Source organism: Stegodyphus dumicola, chromosome 2 (genome assembly GCF_044657685.1).
Source record: "Stegodyphus dumicola isolate Sdum_Otavi_A_Nest chromosome 2, ASM4465768v1".
Classification (NCBI taxonomy): domain Eukaryota; kingdom Metazoa; phylum Arthropoda; class Arachnida; order Araneae; family Eresidae; genus Stegodyphus; species Stegodyphus dumicola.
In genome coordinates, this window is record NC_140769.1 from 259,055,008 (window position 1) to 259,075,247 (window position 20,240).

The 20,240-nt window shown below is 32.7% G+C and overlaps 1 protein-coding gene across 5 annotated transcripts in view; it reads right to left on the bottom strand.

Annotated features, from left to right (window-relative positions):
* LOC118192384 (CUGBP Elav-like family member 4) overlaps positions 1 to 19,244 on the bottom strand; it is a 69,765-nt gene extending 50,521 nt beyond the window's left edge. For 4 of the 5 annotated variants that reach the window (XM_035363335.2, XM_035363337.2, XM_035363336.2 and 1 more), the window contains exons 1-2: positions 18,973 to 19,243; positions 10,776 to 10,858 (exon numbers count right to left, since the gene is read on the bottom strand). In XM_035363335.2, the coding sequence (XP_035219226.1) occupies positions 10,776 to 10,858; positions 18,973 to 19,201 (312 nt within the window). In that variant the 5' untranslated portion in view covers positions 19,202 to 19,243. Of the gene's footprint in view, positions 1 to 10,775; positions 10,859 to 18,972 lie in introns of all 5 variants that reach the window. The other variant, XM_085812087.1, reaches the window with a different exon arrangement.
* Positions 19,245 to 20,240: the final 996 nt, after the last annotated feature.

Genomic DNA, 20,240 nt, shown 5'->3' on the forward strand with positions numbered 1-20,240 from the left:
ATTGTACAATCATATGCTGCTGAATATGGGAAGATGATGATAAGTAGCATTAAGGAAGGTTATATCCCTTAAAAGACATATGTGTGTTGTTATCTCTCTTGGGCAATCACTGATTTTGCACACAATGCCATATTTTTTCAGCTCAAATATTGTCTGTATAGTGATTTTAATGTCCCCAAATGTGGAATTATAGAAAAGAAGCTAATATATACTTAAGTTTTGCACACTAGTTTATTTTACCAGGGAGCTGAGCACTACACTTACAATACAGTAACAATGACCTAAAAAAAAGTTATAATCAAAATAAAATATTTATAAAACCTTTGATTTAATTACTAAAAAAACTGCATGGGTTCTCTGTAAATTAAACTTAAAAGTTCCCCCCCCCATTAACCTGACAGGATTAATGCAAATCCCAACTAATAAAATCTCTGCACATACAGAATTATCATATGTGGTTTTATCTGAAGTTCAATTCTTGTGAAATGGGCATGCTGCAGAGGTTTTTCCTGACTTCTGTCATGTATAATGTGAATATAAACCAGTTTTTCTCAAGAAGTTTGCTTAATCTACCTCTATTATGGAAGATATAACTTTATCATAGTAAATTACATATTTACCTCATTGTTTTATTCACAATCTAGAGTTATATCTCAAGTTCCCCAGCAAAAGTTTCTACAGAAAATATGCCCCATTTCTTGACAATAAAATCATTCATTACCAAATCTTACAAAAACTTAATTAATACCTTAAATTGAGAAAGAAACATGCCAATGTAAAATTTAAAACTAAGCAAAAAATTAACCTTAGTTTGACACAGATTTTAAATAAAACTATCAGTTTCAAAGTGATCATTCATCAATGAATGATCAAAGTGATCATTCTCTCTTCTTCAGAAGCAATAACATCTTTGCTAAATATAAAGAAGGACCCTTGCATCACCCTTGAAACAGATTGAATTTTAATCAAAAATCTATGCCAAACTAAGATTTCATTTCTGCTCAATTTAAATTAACAACTGTTAGTTGTTAGTATAAAGCAGAACACTGAAAAATATGTACACACACAAAGCCTTTAGGCTATTACAGAAAGAGATGAAATGAGTAAGGGATTATCAAAACCAAAAGCACACTATTTCATTGAAAGTATATCATACCCAATGAAATGCACAATATTTGTGCGAAAAACTTCATTTTTGACATTAAAGTACAACAGCAGATTCAAACGAAGCTTCCCTTTCACAGCTTATAGGAATTATAGTAGTTTGTTCTGGAAAAAAAAATTTGATGTCTTCCGATTATCTGCATTCTCACCAAAAAGTTGTGAAAAAGTACTTGACGAAACAACGTAACATGTCACTGAAAATTATTTATGTGGCACCCACAATGTCACTAAAAATTATTTATATGGCAAGACAGGTATGCATGTAGCACACAGGTATATGAGTAGAAGTGGATTTGCAATTTTCAAATTCAACAATCATTTTTCTGATTAGCATTTTGTTTTGCGTTAAGTAAATTTATTCTCGTAATGAATTATAATGAAAGTGCAAAGTTTGTTTATTGCCTCTTTTATTGTTATTACATCGATGTGTGTGTCAGAGCACTATGCCATTTGTCCAAAATCCAGTGGGGAGGGACAGCACCAAAAAAGCACAGAACAAAAAAATTTCAGGATTTCAAAAAAAAAAAGTCATTATTTCATTTTTTAAATGAATGTAAAAAATAGGCAGCACTGGATGCATCCCTGAAATAGATTTAAAGAAACCATAGCAAATATTTGTCTCCAAAGTCCCCAATTAGTTCCAAAATGCTCTTCAAAATCACCAATGAATCACTGACAGTTTGGTAGGGTTGCAGATAATCAGAAAATACCAGAATGACTTTAACAGGAAAAAAAAAAAAAAAAAAAACTATGCCAGTCTCAATCAACAGTTAAAAAAAATGTGAGTTACTGTAAAACAAATCAGTATGTAAAACAGCTATGGTAAACTATATCATGAATAGCAAATCAGTTTACTTTCAATTTCTTGTTTTTTCTAAAATTTAAACATATTCATGGTATTTTGAAAGTTCAGAATAATTTTAATATGAACTAAAGTAATTATTAGAGAGTTCAGACAACAAGAAACAACAGTATTTTTCATAAATTTGCAATACAGTCAAAAGTTGTTAATTCGGACACCGATAATCCGGAATGATCTATAATCCGGACCTCAAAGCTAAAAACTTTCTGCACATGCGTAACGCATTACGCGTGTACACGTGCGCATAATACCTTTACGCATGCGCATATACGTGTGCGCAAGTGCAGAATACGTTTTCGCCTGCGCGTTTAATGTATAACGGACGGCGTAAGCTAAAATGATCTAATTATCTATTTCAGTTAATGTTAATGATTGCGTTGTTCCTTAATCTTCGAATTGGATACCGCTTATTATTTTCTGCAGACTGTAAGAGCAATTTTATAAAAGTAAACTTGAACTTTCGATTATGTCAAATAGAATTTCCGATGCTGGAACTTCCAAAGGATCTACAAAACGAAAGTATGTTTCGATGTCCAACAAACAAAAAGTGGAATTACTGCAAAAAATGGATAAAGACATGAAGAATGTGACAGAGAGGTTAGTGAAAACGAAAAAATTTCGATTGACAAAGTTAGTCGGTATTCTCGGCACAGCAATTAACGAGACTTGAATAGCGGAACTTTGTAACTGAACAAGAAATTATGTCTTTTTATAGAATTAAAGAGAAAGTATTATCACATAAAATGAAGCAACTTAAACAACTTACATTGAGAGAAATGTTTAATAAAGTAAACAAATAAATATTAAGCTTTTCTTTTTTTTTTTTTTTTTTTTTTTTTTTTGTAAATTTTGATACCCTTTAGAACATAATTGTTCTTTATTTCATAAATTACGGTTTCATATTTTTAATTTTAGAATTTCTGCATGCCATCTTACGAGATTTAAACTGATGATCTATAATCCGGAAAAATCGATAATCCGGAATCGCCGAAGTCCCGACGAGTCCGGATTAACGACTTTTGACTGTACTAGTTTCTACGGTTCTGTAGTCAAACTGTCAAACTTAATCTGAAAATTACTGCTGATTTCTGTTGTCTGAACTCTCAAGTAACTGTTATTTGGCAAGTTACACTTACTTTAACTCAGAAAGTAGTTACTGCATTAAACAGCAGTTTACATCTTAGGACTCATTATAAAACTATGCGCTACTTGTGGATTTAATTGGTGACCAGTGACTAATTGCCAAGTTTGGTTGCATTCATCACCAAACAATATAGCAAATTCAAAACCAAATCATAATAATTGACAAAGTCACATACTTAGAATACGAATTGTGAAATAATTTCTTTGATTTAAGAGAATTTTTCATTTGCCGATTCAAAATGATGACAACTTCCAGTTTATCATCAACTGAAAATAGAGCTTTTGTATTCTTTAAAGGAAATAGTATTTTATGAAGTTACAGAAAACTGTAGAAGCCATACTGAGAAGCAACGTGGAAAATTGCCAGAAAAAAAAAAAGGCACCTGTTTAACTATTTCAAAAACGACATTTCTGACAGGTAAACTATGTTGCTGATTTAAGGCCATCTGGAAAATAAATTACAACTTTTCCCCAAACAGGAATTTGCATTGTTGGAAACAAAGTAATTTTTTTTTTTTTTTCTTTTCATTAAAATCCCATTTTTTAAAGGGTATGACACCCAAAAATTTGATGATATACTTTCTTTGATGGCTTGGTCAACAGTAAAACTAATAGACATCAATTGGACTTCTTTCTTCCTTTTCCTTAGATGAGCATTAATATATATATATATCTAATAATCTTAAATTTTAGTATAAGTAGATGGCACTATAAATATTTAAGTATACCTGCAAAATCCTTACTTAAAAAAAAAGGACAATATATTGACCAAGCACTGCCTTGTATAACAGAAGGCAACTGGAAAATAATATACAAAACCTGCAGTCAGTGTCTCTTGTCTTCCAGTTTTGGAAATACAAGAAAATTATTCAGACCTCTGATTTTAAGTTATCCTTAATGTTGCAGAGGTTAAATATATATCTAAGTGAATGTCAGCTTTTTTCTTCAACTTGCTTATTAAATGATGATCAAAGAAAATTCACCACTGTTCCTGCAGTCTGAGGTAGTATTTCACCTTTATTAAAAACGATTGCTTCCAATGTGTGGCATTCTTTTACTCCTGCCAAGATTTGATGCTGCAGCATCAAGGCAGCTCACAGGTGACTGCCATATTATTAAATCTATAACACATTCACTCTTCATAAAAGACTGGACCAATGAATGATGTAAAGCCATATTAGGCAATAATCATCAGTTAAAAATAAAGGAATTCATTGAAGGCATAAGGGTTTTCTTTACCCTATATCTATAAATCATACATGATTAAATAAATATTCAAAAAATGTGCACTGTCCATGAAATATTCAAAAGCCAATTATCTTCATTTGCAATTGAGGGAAGCATCTATAACAAAAGTTTCTCTATAACAAAAGTTATCGTCAGTCCTCCACAGATCTGCCCTACGTTGTGGAGCAGTTCTCTGGCTGGCTTCACGTCTTGACCGCAACCTAACTAGAAGTGAACATTGGGTAGTGTTTTTACTTCTCCCTGCTCCTGCGAGTGGTACCAGCGCCTCTATAACATCTTCCCGGACCATAGATGCTACGTCATTTGGTGCTATAGATCCTATTTCCGTGTAGCCCTGAACTTGCGTCAGGACCTTCTGAAGCTCTTCCCTGACAATGGTGCGCACTATAGACCTTAGTTCACCGGCATCCACATCGGTCGACACCATGGAGACATTACGCAGCCTCTGGAATCATGATTGGGCGATACGTCTTCGTTGAAGGCTTTCTATGTGACGGCAGCGTTTCACGAAGGTGTCGACGCTGTCATAGTCCTGGGATGACAGGACCTGGTACAAGTCTTCAGCAGTACCTTTCATGAGACGGGCCACTTTTTCGTCTTCAGACATGGATGGGTTTGCTTTTCGGCAGAGAGCGAGAACATCTTGAATGTACGCTTCAGACGTCTCATCGATTTGCTGGGCACATATGAGTAGTACTCGTTCAGCTTGGCGCTTTACATCAGCTGCTCAGGAAAGGTGTTCGTAAGAGCAGTCCTGAAAACAGTCCAACTCGCAAATGTATCTTCATTATTATCAAACAACTGTCGAGTGGTTCCGCCAAGGTAAAAAATGATGCTCGCCAGACACATTTGATCATCCCAGTGGTTATAGTTGACGATTCGATCAAAGTCCTTGAGCCATCTATTAGTATCTTCTTGGCTATCCCCGCTGAATATACGTGGGCTTCTGGGTAGCTGGTACGTCAGTATTGGTGCGATATTACTCGAAGCAGAACTAGCTGAGGAGCATTCTGCTCGGTTTCCTTCTCATCAACCATCTTTCTCGATCCTTTTGCGAATCCTGTAAGAGCCCAAACTCAAGAGAAAGTTCTCGAATCCACAGGCTTAGGCGTAACTCTGCCATAGTAACTGAGAAATACCTGGCACCTCCACCAAACTGTCGCGTAGATGAGGGGATCCTACAAATGAACAGGCAAGTCCAAGTCTAAACTCAAGACTTTTATTAACTCGAACTGAATGAAGAGCTACTTATATACAGCTGGTGAACATGCTGAAAACATTCCAGACTTGGAATGTTCTGGAAGCAGGCATATTGCCGTTGACGGGTTTTGAGTCCTGTGCCTTCTCTGCTAAGCTATGAGGAGCTCGCTCGAAAAGAGCAATTTTTGTTACAATACTCACAGTCTTGTTGAACTGTACATCAAATGTGAGTGGAATTTCATCCATATTTCCTATTTGACCGAGCTCAAAAGAAGTTTTCTTACATGCATTTATAACAAACCTATGAAATGCTAGTATTTTTTCTTCATAATCTGCTGGCATTTTCTGTGCAATAGTTGTTTTTGTGCGCATTGACTTTTCATGAACCTGTAGCACCAGCCCTAAGAACCTGAAAAGTTCTGATTCCCATGTTTTTCTGCAAATCCTTTGGCCTCATTGATTATCATTTTGGTTGAAACACTTATCCCAGATTTCCTCTTATCTATCACCCACATTTTTATGGCATTTTCAAGTTCAGACCAAAATTGAGCTGGGCATTGAAGGTTATGTTTTTGTTTTTTTAGCAGTCTTCAATTGATCTTCCTGCAGTCACCGTGTCATTTTTTCGGTAGGACCAAAATGCCTTGCTGCTGCTCTGTTTCCATGCACTTTGGCGTAGTTTAACACTCTTAGTTTATACTGAACTGTATAGCTTAATCTCGTTTCCTGTAGTCATATTTTTCAGGGTATTTTTTTAAACAAATAGTTTTAAGCACCGATACCGTTACCGATTTTACCTCCTTATGTTTATACAGAGTACCACTGATACCGACACACGTGTCAGCTGAGTCAAAGAAAGTCTACGTAAAGAAGGAAAGGCTCCATAGACGTAATGCGACCGTCGAACCTGTTCAAACTTCGACATCAGCTTCGAGCTTTAGCGCTTTTTGGCGACATATATTTCACGCATGTGCGAAATAATTATAGCAGATGTAGAAAAAGTTATGCATGTCTAGACCTATATCCGGGCTAAAAATAGCATTCAGTAGTAGTTAACCTGTGTCCTTCACGTATAAGACGCAGGTAACTTTTTTGAGACCAAATTTAGGAAAAAAAGTGTGTCTTGTATGCCGTCAAATACGGTATCTACATTGATTTCAAGTTAAATTTTAATTTGGAATACAAGTTTAAATGCATGAATTATTTCAATTCGTACGAATAACTTACTCAGAAACTATGTAAAACCACAGTGCTTTACTTCGTTAGTGCATTCTCATTAGAATTAATCAGTTTAACCTTTGACTTCACCTTTTCTATATATTTGCTTAATGTGAGTGGTATGATTGCATCTTAATTGACTTAATTACCATGAATGGCCTTAGGGCATAAAATTGAACTACAGTCAAAAGTCGTTAATTCGGACACCCATAATTCGGAATGATCTATAATCCGGACATCAAAACTAAAAACTTTCTGCGCATGCGCCCCGTTGACACATGCGCAGAGGCGTTCACGCGTGCGCGTAAGACCTTTTACGACTGCGCATATGAGTGTGCGCAAGTGCAGAATACGTTTTCGCGTGCGCATTTTATGTATAATGGACGTATAAGCTAAAATTATCTAATTATCTATTTCAGTTAATGTTGATGATTGCGTTGTTCCTTAATTTTCGAATTGCATCCGGCTTATTATTTTTTACAGACTGTAAGAGCAATTTTATAAAAGTAAGCTTAAACTTTCGATTATATCAAATAGAATTTCCAATATATATTTGTTAATATGTAAAGGATCTAAAGCGAAAGTATGTTTTGAAATCCGAAATCTGTTTATCAATTTCACGCTGCTCGGCGGCGGGCGCCTAATGAATTGGAAGTTGATTTGTCAGCACTATCCTTATCTTCAGCGCAGATGTTTTTATTTTATTTGGCTTATAATTCCTTACCAAATGTAGTATTTCATCTCGATATGCTCCGTCTTTGATATGATTTAAAACAAGTTCCTCGTCATTATAATTCGCTTCCGATAGTGAAGAAAAGTGACAGAGGTTATTGAAAACAAAAAAATTTCGATTGACAAATTAGTCGGTGTTCTTGACACAGCAATTATAGGACTTGAACCGCGGAACTTTGTAACTGAACAAGATATTATGTCTGTTTAATAGAATTAAAGAGAAAGTATTATCACATGAAATGAAGCAAAACTTAAACAACTTACATTGAAAGAAATGTTTAATAAAGTTAACACATAAATATTAAGCTTTTTCTTTTTGCAAATTTTGATACCCTTTAGATCATAATTGTTCTTTATTTCATAAATTACGGTTTCATATTTTTAATTTTAGAATTTCTGCATGCCATCTTACGAGATTTAAACTGATGATCTATAATCCGGAAAAATCGATAATCTGGAATCGCCGAAGTCCCGACGAGTCCGGATTAACGACTTTTGACTGTATCTGCTAAAAATTCTATGTAATTGTATGACAGGATTGAAAAGAAACAATCAATCTGATAAGAAATGGCTACGACTTGTTTTGAAAATGAGGTGTAAAAGGTTACCAGCGAGGATATTCCGTTTGGCATCGGTTGTACCATTTTTGGCAACTTTATCGCTTGCACTGGCAAAATGGAAAAGTACCAATAATTTATTTGTTAATTAAAAGTATTTAAAAATTATATATATGTCCCAAACTTCGAAAGTTGGTAAGCTAATTAAAATTAAAATTAAAAGTGTAATATATTAATTAAAACTCTGCCTAGCCTAGCTGTAAAAAAGAGATGTCTGAGCAAAGGGTCACAATAGTTCATGTTAGCGCAGAGGGAATATGCCGTAAAACTGGCTAGATAAGCCTAGCCAGTACAGAATAAATTAGGGAGTTGCCGAGTTAACCCTGTAAAGTGTTGGTAGTTTGATAATAACCCTAGTCAAGCACACAACCCTTCTTAGCTTCCAAACAAAGATGTTGAAAGATATGTCCATGACAACCTTAGGGCACTTGGCAGAGCTGAGTTCTACCAGATCGTAAGTAGGAATCACAGATTAAGTGAGACTGCAGATTTTCAAGTAGCCATATCAGCCAGCAATGCATATATGCACACCTGCCACAGAGGAAGCTGTGTTATGGGAAGTTAGTCTTTTTAGTTCAATTGCTCTGATATTTGTTCATGGGTGTGTATGAAATCACGTAGCACAGCTTCCTCTGTGACAGGTGTGCATGAACTATATTGTTGACCAATGTGGTTATCTATTCAAAAAGCTACTTTATCATTACTTTATCTGCTGTGCAACTGTCTAAACTAGGGTTTCTTAAACTTTTTGGTGTAAGATACCCCTAATATTTAAGAAAACTTTTTGGTCATAAACATTGTGCAAATCCGACACACGTGTGAGTGAGACTAATTATAAAATTATAATAAGTTAAAGAAATAACAAAATTGCTAAATTTTTGGTGACCCCCCTGCTGCAGATCCCGAGACTCCAATTGGGGTCGCGACCCACAATTTAAATAACTCTGCTCTAAACAATGGATAACTTGACAGATGTCTGTTTGGGAAGCACTCTCAATACACATGTCCTGTAGCTTGTTTTGTTCATTTCCATCCATGGCCCCAAACTCATAATGCATGTCAGCCAGTTTTTCGTTGCAGAATCAATTTATCCTTTTTCTGCATTATCCTCACCTGAAAAGATCCTGCTTTTTTCTCTCCGAATAGACTGTGAACTTCGCCTTCTAGCAGCGGATGGTCATGGTTTCAGACACAACTTCCTATGTAAAATTTGTTATGATTTGGCAGAGCAGGACATAAAGAAGTTTGTAAATGATCTTCTGGGGAGCTTTGTATTCATTTTCAGATTTTGCAAAAGACATAAATCTGGTAGGGCCATAAGGCCTTGATGAACACATAATTTTAAAAGCTTGCACAATTTGCACCCCTCTCAGGCTGACCCTACCTTAATCTTCTTATGGACTTATATTCCTTCTACATGCTCTTCCTCTAAGGCTGACTCTGCTGACAACAGTGTACTCATACTCTACATAACAACATTACTCTAATGAACAAGAACCGATTTGAAGAAAAATAAGCCGATAAAAATTATTGAAAGAGCAGCCTTAGACTAGTATAGATTTTGAATAAAACACAATTTTGATGATGAACAGACATAAGTTCTCTTCTTCAAAAGCCCCTTGCCCCCACAAAAAAAATCTATGTCAATCTAAATCTTTTTGTGACTAATTTTATACAAGCAATTAGTTATTAGTCTTATGTAACTTAGTTTGGAATGATCAGCAATTAATTCCAAAGTAATTTTGGAATGACCCATGATTATTAATAAAAGGTTTACAAATGTTATGACTCTAAGTTAACTAATTATTGCAAACAAGCGACTTGGAAAAGTTCCTGTAAAGATATGGTAATTTAGTTTTTCCCTAACAGTCATTCTGAATCTAAATGATAGAGTTTGTTAATGGTAATGCTTCTACCACCAGAAGAATGAATAAATCTGAGTTCTGATGTACATATGAATTTGAATTTTATGTACATTACCGTAAAACAACACTTTTTAACACAGTATAAACCTAGAAATGTTTTAAATTATTAATATGCCTAACTTAAACCCAAATCAATTCACTACCTGCTTAAAATTATTAACATATCTAATGGGAATTTTTTACTTATATAGCTTACGGTATTAACAATATATTTCAACTTGTATGTAAATGACAGAGAGAATTAATGAAAAAATGGAATTACATTATAATAAATGTGACATGCACCTAAAAATTAAATGAAGAATATGGATTGAAAGCTGTATAATTTTTTAATTGATGAAATTATTCAATGTTTGTTCCAGAACAACAGAATATTAACAGAACTAATGAGTATATATTTCATATACACATTAGTTCTAATGAACTAATGAATATATATTTGTTTCTCATGAGATACCTTAATTAAATAAAAAATTCTCCCATTATTAAAAATACACTATTTTTTCCAGCTGAAAACCATTAAGGGCATTTACAAATACTATGCCATCAAACTAAAATTTGTTTTCTCAACAAAATGAATGAAAGATTACTGAGAACTTCTTTAAACAGGATTAGATTCATAAGGTAAAATAAACTTTTAATGAAATCTTTTTAAACTGAACTTACCCCTGGTAAAGTTTTCTGCTCATGAAGAGCATTTTGTGCTTTGATGGCACTTTCTCTTGCACAATATGTCAAGAATGCACAACCTAGAAATACAAAATAGAATTCTAATATTCTGACAAAGAAAATTTCAGTAAAATAAGCTCATGAATATACTTATAAGATCATTTTATGATTAAGTTTGTGAATTGGAAATAAACGATACAAGAGGTGTGGTAGAAAACCAGTTGCATTTCTGAAAATAATTAATAAACACATAGGGGAAAAGGTGCATCATAATACAGTTTTTTACAATGAAATAAAACTCTTTTGTGTTTTGAATGTAATCAAAAACCATGTTTTGAAAAGCTGGACATAAAACAGGATAGACATATAGTCAAACCTTGTTGGTAGGTCACCTGAAAGGAAGAGATGACTCTGTTTTTTTTTCTAATTTCTAATTTCGACTATGCGTAACGTATGCTTTCCGCATGCACGCGTTGAAAGAAATGTTTAATAAAGTAAACAAATAAATATTAAGCTCTTTTTTTTTTGTAAATTTTGATACATTTTAGATCATAATTGCTCTTTATTTCATAAATTATGGTTTTATATTAATTTTATAATTTCTGAATGCCATCTTACCAGATTTAAATTGATGATCTATAATCTGGAAAAACCGATAATCCGGAGTCGCCGAAGTCCCGACGAGTCCGGATTAAAGACTTTTGACTGTATATGTAAACATATAAAAATGGATGCAGGTTACCTGTAAATTAAAACCAGATGAAAAACCAACTTGCATTTACTGTCACGAAAATCACGTTTCTTCTTATCATGGTTGTAAGGTATAAAGAAAAAGATTCAATCATTTAGAGAAAATAGAAAAACCACAAGAAATTCCCACTAAAGATGACTTCCCCAAATTCATTTAAGCTTCAGCCCAAACTAATCAAGAAATGCCTAAAAACCTTTACAGTGACAAAGTTAAGTAGAAAAACATGTAGGAAAATTTAGCAGAAATCATTAACATTATCAAAGATTAGAAAAACCTTTATCTCATGAAATCAATAACCACAATAGCTCAGAGAATTAAACCAGCTAAATCAAATATGCAGAAACTTTGTCTAGCTTTTCAAGCTATCGAGATTATTTTGAACTTTGCAGATCAAAATTAATTCGCAATTTTTCTCAAAACAGAGCGGCAGAAATTCTGCAGCTACAGATCCTCACATCGTGGGTTCGGGCCTCAGCCTCGCTCACGCAAATGGCTCTTCTTTTCTACTACAATTTTTGCCAAAAGACGGCACCACGCTTACTTCTCTTCTAGAGACTATGCACTAGGTGCAAAAAGTACATTCCATCTTACTGGATTCAAATCATCATTAAAGATGCCCTATTTATAATATATTGGTAAAGGCCGCACTAGGCCGATTGCTTCTTAATTGTGTTACAACATAGACATGGGTGCAGCTTATTTTTTTAATATAAAAGGAGTAGTGGGTGCTAAACTGATGCATAGCAAATTTTTACATTAATTAGCATTTATTATGAAATGGAAAAACTGGCATTAGTAATTTTTAAGAAACAAGATCTCCTTTGATTGTTTGTTTTCAGCAAGATCTTCTTTGTTAGAGGACTATAGATGCGATTTGATAAACTTCAGAATTGAAAAGAGTCTTTCCACACTGACTTGAGTAGAAAGAAGAGCTGTTACTGTTATGGCTACTTCCTTTAACTTTTCAGGATAGATTTTTGTAAGTTCTAAAAGAGGTGTCTTGCAAGAGCAATCATATTTATCTATTTCTTCAAAGGCCGTGTAGAAATCTTGTTTGTATTTTTTCATTTTTATATCTAAAAGCTCTTGGTTCTTTATTTTCATTCGCTTTACCTTAGCCTTTTCAATATTATCCAAATATTTCTCAAAATCCAATTCATCAGTGGAAGAAGATGATAGAGACTCAGTTGCAGTATCTGCAGTTTGACTGTCCTGATTTGAATACTCCAGTTGTTCTGAAAATAATTTCATTCTTAATGAAAGTTCATAGATGGCTTTCTTTGCCTTTTTAATTTGTTTGTCATCCAATAAAATTCGGCATTTTGGATCTACATATATTGAATCCAGCGCGATCTTACTGTCTAGCAAACTAGTTTCACTTTTCTTCATTGAAGAAATGATTCCTTCTGCAATAAACCCTCCATTTCAGAAAGAACAAACATTGTATTCCAGTCTTGCCTCTAGTTAATTCTTCAGATTGTAGCTTTTTGGTCGCTGTATATGGTATAGAAAGAAGAGTTTTCAATTCTGCAAGATCATTCCACAGTCTTTCTGTTAGTGAAACATTAAGGTTATCTACATCTTCTAACATTCTCATATCCTGTTAATTCTTCAGATTGTAGCTTTTTTGTGGCTATATACAGTGTTGAAAGAAGTATTTTCCAAGTCTGCAAGATCATTCCACAGTCTTTTTGTTAGTGAAATATTAAGGTTATTTACATCTTCTGAAAAAGTTCTTAATCCTAACCACAACTAAATCATCAAATATGTACTTCTCCATTGTGTTGCTCCTTTTCCTGCTCGCTTCCTAAGAATGGCATCAATTTTGGGAGTTCTTGGTGCTTACCTTCAATTCACCAGTGACATTAGTAACTAAATGAATCAGTTTAATCAATAATGGCAAATATCACATTCATCCTGCTCCCTTATATTTATTTACTAATATGTCAATAAAATAGAAAATAACTTTTTATTAATGTATATAGTCTATAAATAAAAATATTAACTCAGTTTGTCATTAAATTTTTTGGTACTATTCTGTTTTCAGGACCGTAAAAAATTACAGCGAAAATGTATGCGCAAAATCGCCAAATCTAGCAAACGCGTCCATTTAACAGCACGCCAAATCTAGCTGATAACAGCGCTGATTTCAGATCGAGTAAGTTTATATAGTTTTATATTTCTTAAGACGCCATTGAAATACTAGTTTCATTTTTAAATCCTTTTTTGATTTTAAATCCTTCTTTAATATCCAATGGATTTAACAATTTGGGAATTGCCCATGACGAAAAGTCAGCAATAGAATTTTGGGTAAAGTTCAGAATCATCCGCTGTGACGCGTTTTTAAAAATTGCACATACTCGCTATCCATGTGCACATCGACCTATTTTCACTTAAAAAAAAATCCCAGAATTGCACAAAAATGGCACTGCGCACACCCTTGGCTTTATCTATGTACACATCGACCTATTTTCACTTGAAAAGTAAAAGAAAATTGACAAAAATCCAATAGTTTTTACCCTTGTAAAAAGCGGCAAACAAATAAGTGGGCGATTCTTTACCGAGAATATTTTCAAATATTTTCATTCATTATAGAAAATTACGTTTGAACAACCAACGAGATGAAATGATGCTTTAGCCATAAGTCGGTAGAGAAATAGCGATGCAGGCATCCATTCACTTATGTTTAGCAATTTTTATATAAATTATAATAATGATCTGAAATAGTTATTTACTATTATGCTTCCATTCAGTCATGTTTAGCCTTTTTCATATAAATTATAATAAAAAAAAGTATTATATGAAATTAACCTTTCATCTAGATTAAAATATCATTCTTAGATAGTTATTTACTATTACACTTCCTTTCTTGCGTTAAGGTTGCCGCAATTATTTTTAGCAGCATTGGCATCAACAATAGTTTGGCGATTTTTTACGGCCCTCGAAACCGAATAGTACCAATTTTTTTTTTTTTTTCAATTCACTTTAATTTCATTTCAAATTCAAACTGTTCAACAAAAACTGGAGTCGGAGTCGACGTGTTTTTTAGTGACTTTTAAGCAAAAATCTACCAGACTCCACAGCCCAGCATTTTTAATAAAGTTTCTTATGTTCGAGTAAAGTCTGAATGGGAGAGAATGAAATAACACCACTGTAAAAGAATTTTATTGTGAAATTAAGTCTTTTTGTTTTTTGGAATTGTTATAATGGCTAATGTCTTTCATAATGTGGCAAATGTGTCCTCTTGGGATTCTTTTTTCCAATCTTTCATTGGTTTCATTATTAGAATGGCCGAATTATCTTGCAAATAACTAGGTATCTCCCCAATTTTTATTTCAGAATATAAGCATACTTATAGCTTATTTTTATGAATGATATCACTACTGCCCTTTTTCTGGTGATCTTTTATTCTGGAGGACTTAGCACCAGCAACAAAATTTGCAAATGATATATTCTCTTATAACTTTTTAAAATTTGCAAATGATATATTTCTTTATAACCTTTTTTATTAATTTCTTTCTGCAAATAAAAACTCCAACCACCTCTAGTAGTAGGCATAATGGCATTAACAAATTACATTCAAACTTGCTTTTGATAAAACTTTTCACTAAGCATTTCTAACTACCACTGAAATATCTATGACAATCTGTGATTAGTGATTAACTTGTAATTCATTGGTTTCAACAGCACATATCATTCAATCACATCAGTTTGCTTGAATGAAGCACAGGAGAGTCTGCCATAAGTCAGTAAGGATTAATTGGTACTTCTGCATTAACCCAACAACCTTTGTGCAGACTGGCAATTTCTCAGAGATGAAAAGGTAAAAGTTTCTTATCAGGTGCAAGTTGGTGATTTGCATGCCATTTTTTTTTTTTAGAAGATTCTAAAAGTTTATATTTTAAAATGCAGTTTAAGGCAAAAAGTATCACGATTTGGTTTATAATAACAATTAGAACTTGGAATACAACAATAACAAACGCACATAAAAATGGCGGCATTGCTTTACTGAAGAATTTTATAAAGCATGGTTGCTAGAAGAATGATTATGTGCATAGCTGCCAGATTTTGGTACATTCTGAAGATTTGGAGACTTCTACTGAGACATTAATACTTAAGTACCAATTAATTTTTATTTCTGAAGATATGCTTATTTTTTAAATTTAATGTATTTTAGGAGATTATGGCAAACACCTTTTTGTCTTACGGAATAGATGCTTTCCATAATTTATTCTTGATGTTAAAGATAAATAATAAACAGATATTTTTCTAGAAGTATGATGACATATTAAAAAAATGAATTTACTCTTTTCCTGTCATTAGAATTACACACTGATTACAATAATAATTATTGTTAATATATATTATTAAAAATCCATACAAATTTGATTAAAATACTTAAATAATATTTATTATTATAACATTTAAAAAGGCTATAATTAGTTTCTGCCAACTTCTGACAGTTTCAACCAGTTATAACAGTTTTCTATAATATTCCAGCTATAACCAGTTTCTGTAAAAAAAATTATTTCCTGTATTTTGATGACTTAAAATGGGAGAAAGAGCATATTGTGAAACCTTTAGTTTAAAATTTTAGTAAATAATGAGTAAAAATGATATGGCTTAAACTCAATGTTTTGAAATTTGCTGAATGATAACAGCAAAAAATTATTCTAAAAATTTTTATGAGAATAATTATAATCACAAGTTCAAAGTTCTCCATATTTGAAGTTAATAAACATTGTACATTGACAATTTCTTTTTTTTTAATTTTCATTTACAATCAAGATAGCAGACTGTTCTAATGCTCAAAACTGAAATTTTGTATTTACCTTTTGAGATATTTGTATAACTGTTAAGTTGTAAGTACTCTCTATGTCTTCTGCTATCAATTATCCTGACACTACTGGCCCAGCTGATAAACCTCTATATTAGACAGGTGGTGGGTTATCCAGTCAAAGTCCTCTTGAGAGGTAGGAAGTATGTTATTCATACTATCAACCCAGGACTCTCAATCCCGAGATGACAGACTTTACAGTGAGTCTCTGTAACCCACTGCTACACTGGGCAACCAGGATCACCACTCTCGGTGCTCAGAGACTACAATGATGGGAATGACAGAAACCTGAATATCTGACTGGTTGTCAAAACGCTCCCACCAGCACTACGTGGACTATAAGACCCATCCCCTCTGGCCCAACCACATCAGACAGAGTTATTTCCTTTCTCCTCACAGTTTCAAGTTTTCGTCAATCCCCCCTTGGTCCAACCGTATGAAATGATTTTCCCTTGGAGTTCTGAACCATCAGACTCAAAATTATTTTACCCCAGAGTGTTATGGCCATAGTATGATACTAAGTCAGTGTGTCTAACTAGTATCACACACTGACTAAGTAAGTATGATAGTTAGTCAGCTATGGGCATCAAGGAAAGAGAGTTCCACACAAAAATGTCATTAGGAACTAAAAGAAAAAGAAACCACAAAAAGTCTCCATCGTTGTTTATCTACATTGGAATGATGTATATAAACCAATACACAAAAAGAAGTGGGGGGAAAGCAAGTGTTAAGTGACTAAATAATATTTTTTTATATTTCAAACAGAAAAGTATTTTCTGCAAGCTTTCTGAACATAGCAGTATATTTTATCAGAAAAATTCAAGGCAATTTTCGATTGCTTTCATTTGAAATTAATCTTCATTTTGTTTCCCTATAACTGAAAGGCACTTCAGATAAGATTTATTTAATATATTATAGTTTGTTTATAGTAATTTCAGTCCACTCAGTGTTAAGCTAAAAGATCAACAAAATTGAATGCCTTCAGTTACTTCAAGACTCATTTCAATTAAAGTGCTAATATTTGATGTCATTTGCATTAACAGCTCATAATTACATATTTCAGGTTCAAGCTCAACACCAAGATATTTACTATCAAAATTATACACAAAGACACACTGCCAGTTTAGTTTCTTCTAGAGATATAATGATAATACTATAATAATGTCAAATACAATCCTTTAATTGGAAAGTAAATACATTTTTTATTTCGTGTAATCAGGCTGAATAAATTTGTAATTAGTAATTATAAAACTTTCCAAATATATATATTAAAATATATTAATAATTACTAAGTACTCTATTTATTTACTTATGTTTCCCCTCACATATTTTTACTCAAACTTTTCAGTATGTGATTCAGAAACTTCTGATTGTAACAACATAAAAAGCATAGATAGATAACTAAGTATGATGTGTATGTAAAAAGAATGATATTGATAGCAATAATTGTTATAGCAATTAGTATTACATTTATTTTTATACATTTTCTAATATTCTAAATTGATTTATTTTCCCTAATTGTATATACAGTGTAAATTCCCCTTTTGATTTTCAAGAGATGAAATAAGTAAAAAAAAAAGGGGGGCAAGGAAGGATGACAGGAATAAATAATAGTATTAAAATACGATCTACATCTTTCTCAAATTAAGCGAAAGAAGTAAAAAAACTGGCTTTAAACAGACTATTTTTATTAACATTATTCTTAAGATCTCAACATTCTTATTCATTCTAAAGCTTCTAATTCTTCTTTATTCTATATTTTATAAGAATAAAGTCAAGCCCTTTTTTTAAAATGGACCATCTAAACATAAATAGCTATTTTTTTAACTCTAGTGCTTCTAAACAAAAAATTTCATGGGCAACATTAAATCACTAGTTTCATGTACCAAAACAACTTGGAGTAAACAATGAACGGATTTAACGATTCAAAAAGAAATTTGTTTGATTCCGAAACTAATTTGATCTGAAATGACAAAGCTAATTTGAAAATTTCTCTACTCAAAAGTACTTGGAGGGATGAATGTCAAATTCATTTCAAAATTTATAGTTGGTGCTACAATGATTCATAAGAATAAACAAAGACAACGCAGCTCTCATTATCACGTAACAGGTGATGTTCAAAATTACTTATTTTCAAATTTATTAGAGTTTTACTGGCACGAATAAAATGACAAAGCCTTACTTATACAACTAGTTAAAAAAAATACAGACACCTTAAATGATAAAACAGCTATTCGTCATTTTATCTGCATCGCACCAACAAAGACATGACAAGTTTTAAAATGACAGCTAAATGTGAAATGTCATATAAATAACCTCAAAAACTCGCCTTCCAAAATCTGAAGGAAATATTAAAGCGCAAAGCAATATCAAAAACCAACTCTCATTTAAAGAGAAGGGTGATATTTTAAAAACGCTAACAAATTAAACAGCTGTCTATGACGCTGAGCTCTCTATGGCAGATGTACGCCCGGCTTAACTATTGATGACTATGAGTCATTATATAAAGCCGATGACGGCAGATTTCAGATACCGAATATGATATAAAATGAACGTAATTTCTCTTTCTACATCATTAAAACTATACAAGATAGAAAGACAATTACCTTTGTGCATTCCTGTGAATTTATCTTTAAGAACCGTTAACTCATATATTTTACCGAAATTTTCGAAAAGAGGTTTCAGTTCTTTCTCTTCTAAATTTCGAGGTATTTGGCCGATAAATAATTTGATGGCATCGTGATCCTTAGTAGGAGCTTGATTATCACAGTTATTCTGACTAACACTTAATTGTCGAGAGACGGGATCAACAAATCCATTTACAAGCGCAGCCATGTTGATCACCAGGCACACGCTTTCCCGAAATCTGTCACCGCAGCCTGCACGCGTTTCACAGGCTACAATAAACGGTACGTCAAGAAGAAAGGTAATAGGGATTGGTGGCCTTTAACGCGTGTCTCCGCCCACCCGTTTTCTTTCTTTTCTTGATGTTACTAGGATGTTTTTAATATCCAGGTCATCGAAATCGAAACAAAATATTTGATTAAAATGTTTAAATTTAAAACTACTATCTTCGATACATTTTTATTCTTAAAAGCACTGGTTTAACATTAACTGAATACAATGTCAGTAATATATTTTGGTGAAGAGTTTTAGTTCCTGATCGAAAGAAAAACTGAAACGAATTGTCAGCAAGATACGATCTCGATTTATATAATTGTTCTTGTTAAATAGTATAGCTTTTCATGCAAAGTAATCTTTTATGAACTGTGATTATATTTGGGCAGATAAAAAATTCCGCATTTTTAAGCTAGTGATATATATTAATCTATAAATTAAATTCAACCGATTCCATGATTTAAAATTCAGCCGCAATTCACAATTTTTGATTTTTGAAGGAAAATGTAATTCCAAATAGGAATTTAATGAGCTCTGATAAGATTGGTTCTGGTGATATTATTTTCCGGAGTAGTTGAACAAAAATATATCTTACTTATTTAGCCGCTGTTTAAATATATAATTTTATTTTATCATTAGCTAAGCCTCCGGTGGAGACGTGAAACTCGCTAGCGTAATAAATTGCATGGGAATGAGAATGGAAGAATTAAAAAGTAGAAGATAAATACAACTTTAAAGTTCTATACACATTTTTGATAGGATTAAACGCAGATTAAATAATAAATAAATAATACTAAATGAAGGTGGATTTATTGTTTTATTTTACAATATCACTCAAATTTTGTGCAACAATGAACAGCAAAATTGACAAAATAAATCAAAATCAAAGCATGAAAGTTAACTGAAACTTTCACTCTACACAATATTTTGGGTAAAAACATTGCTTAACATTTTTAAACATTGATAAATATTGATC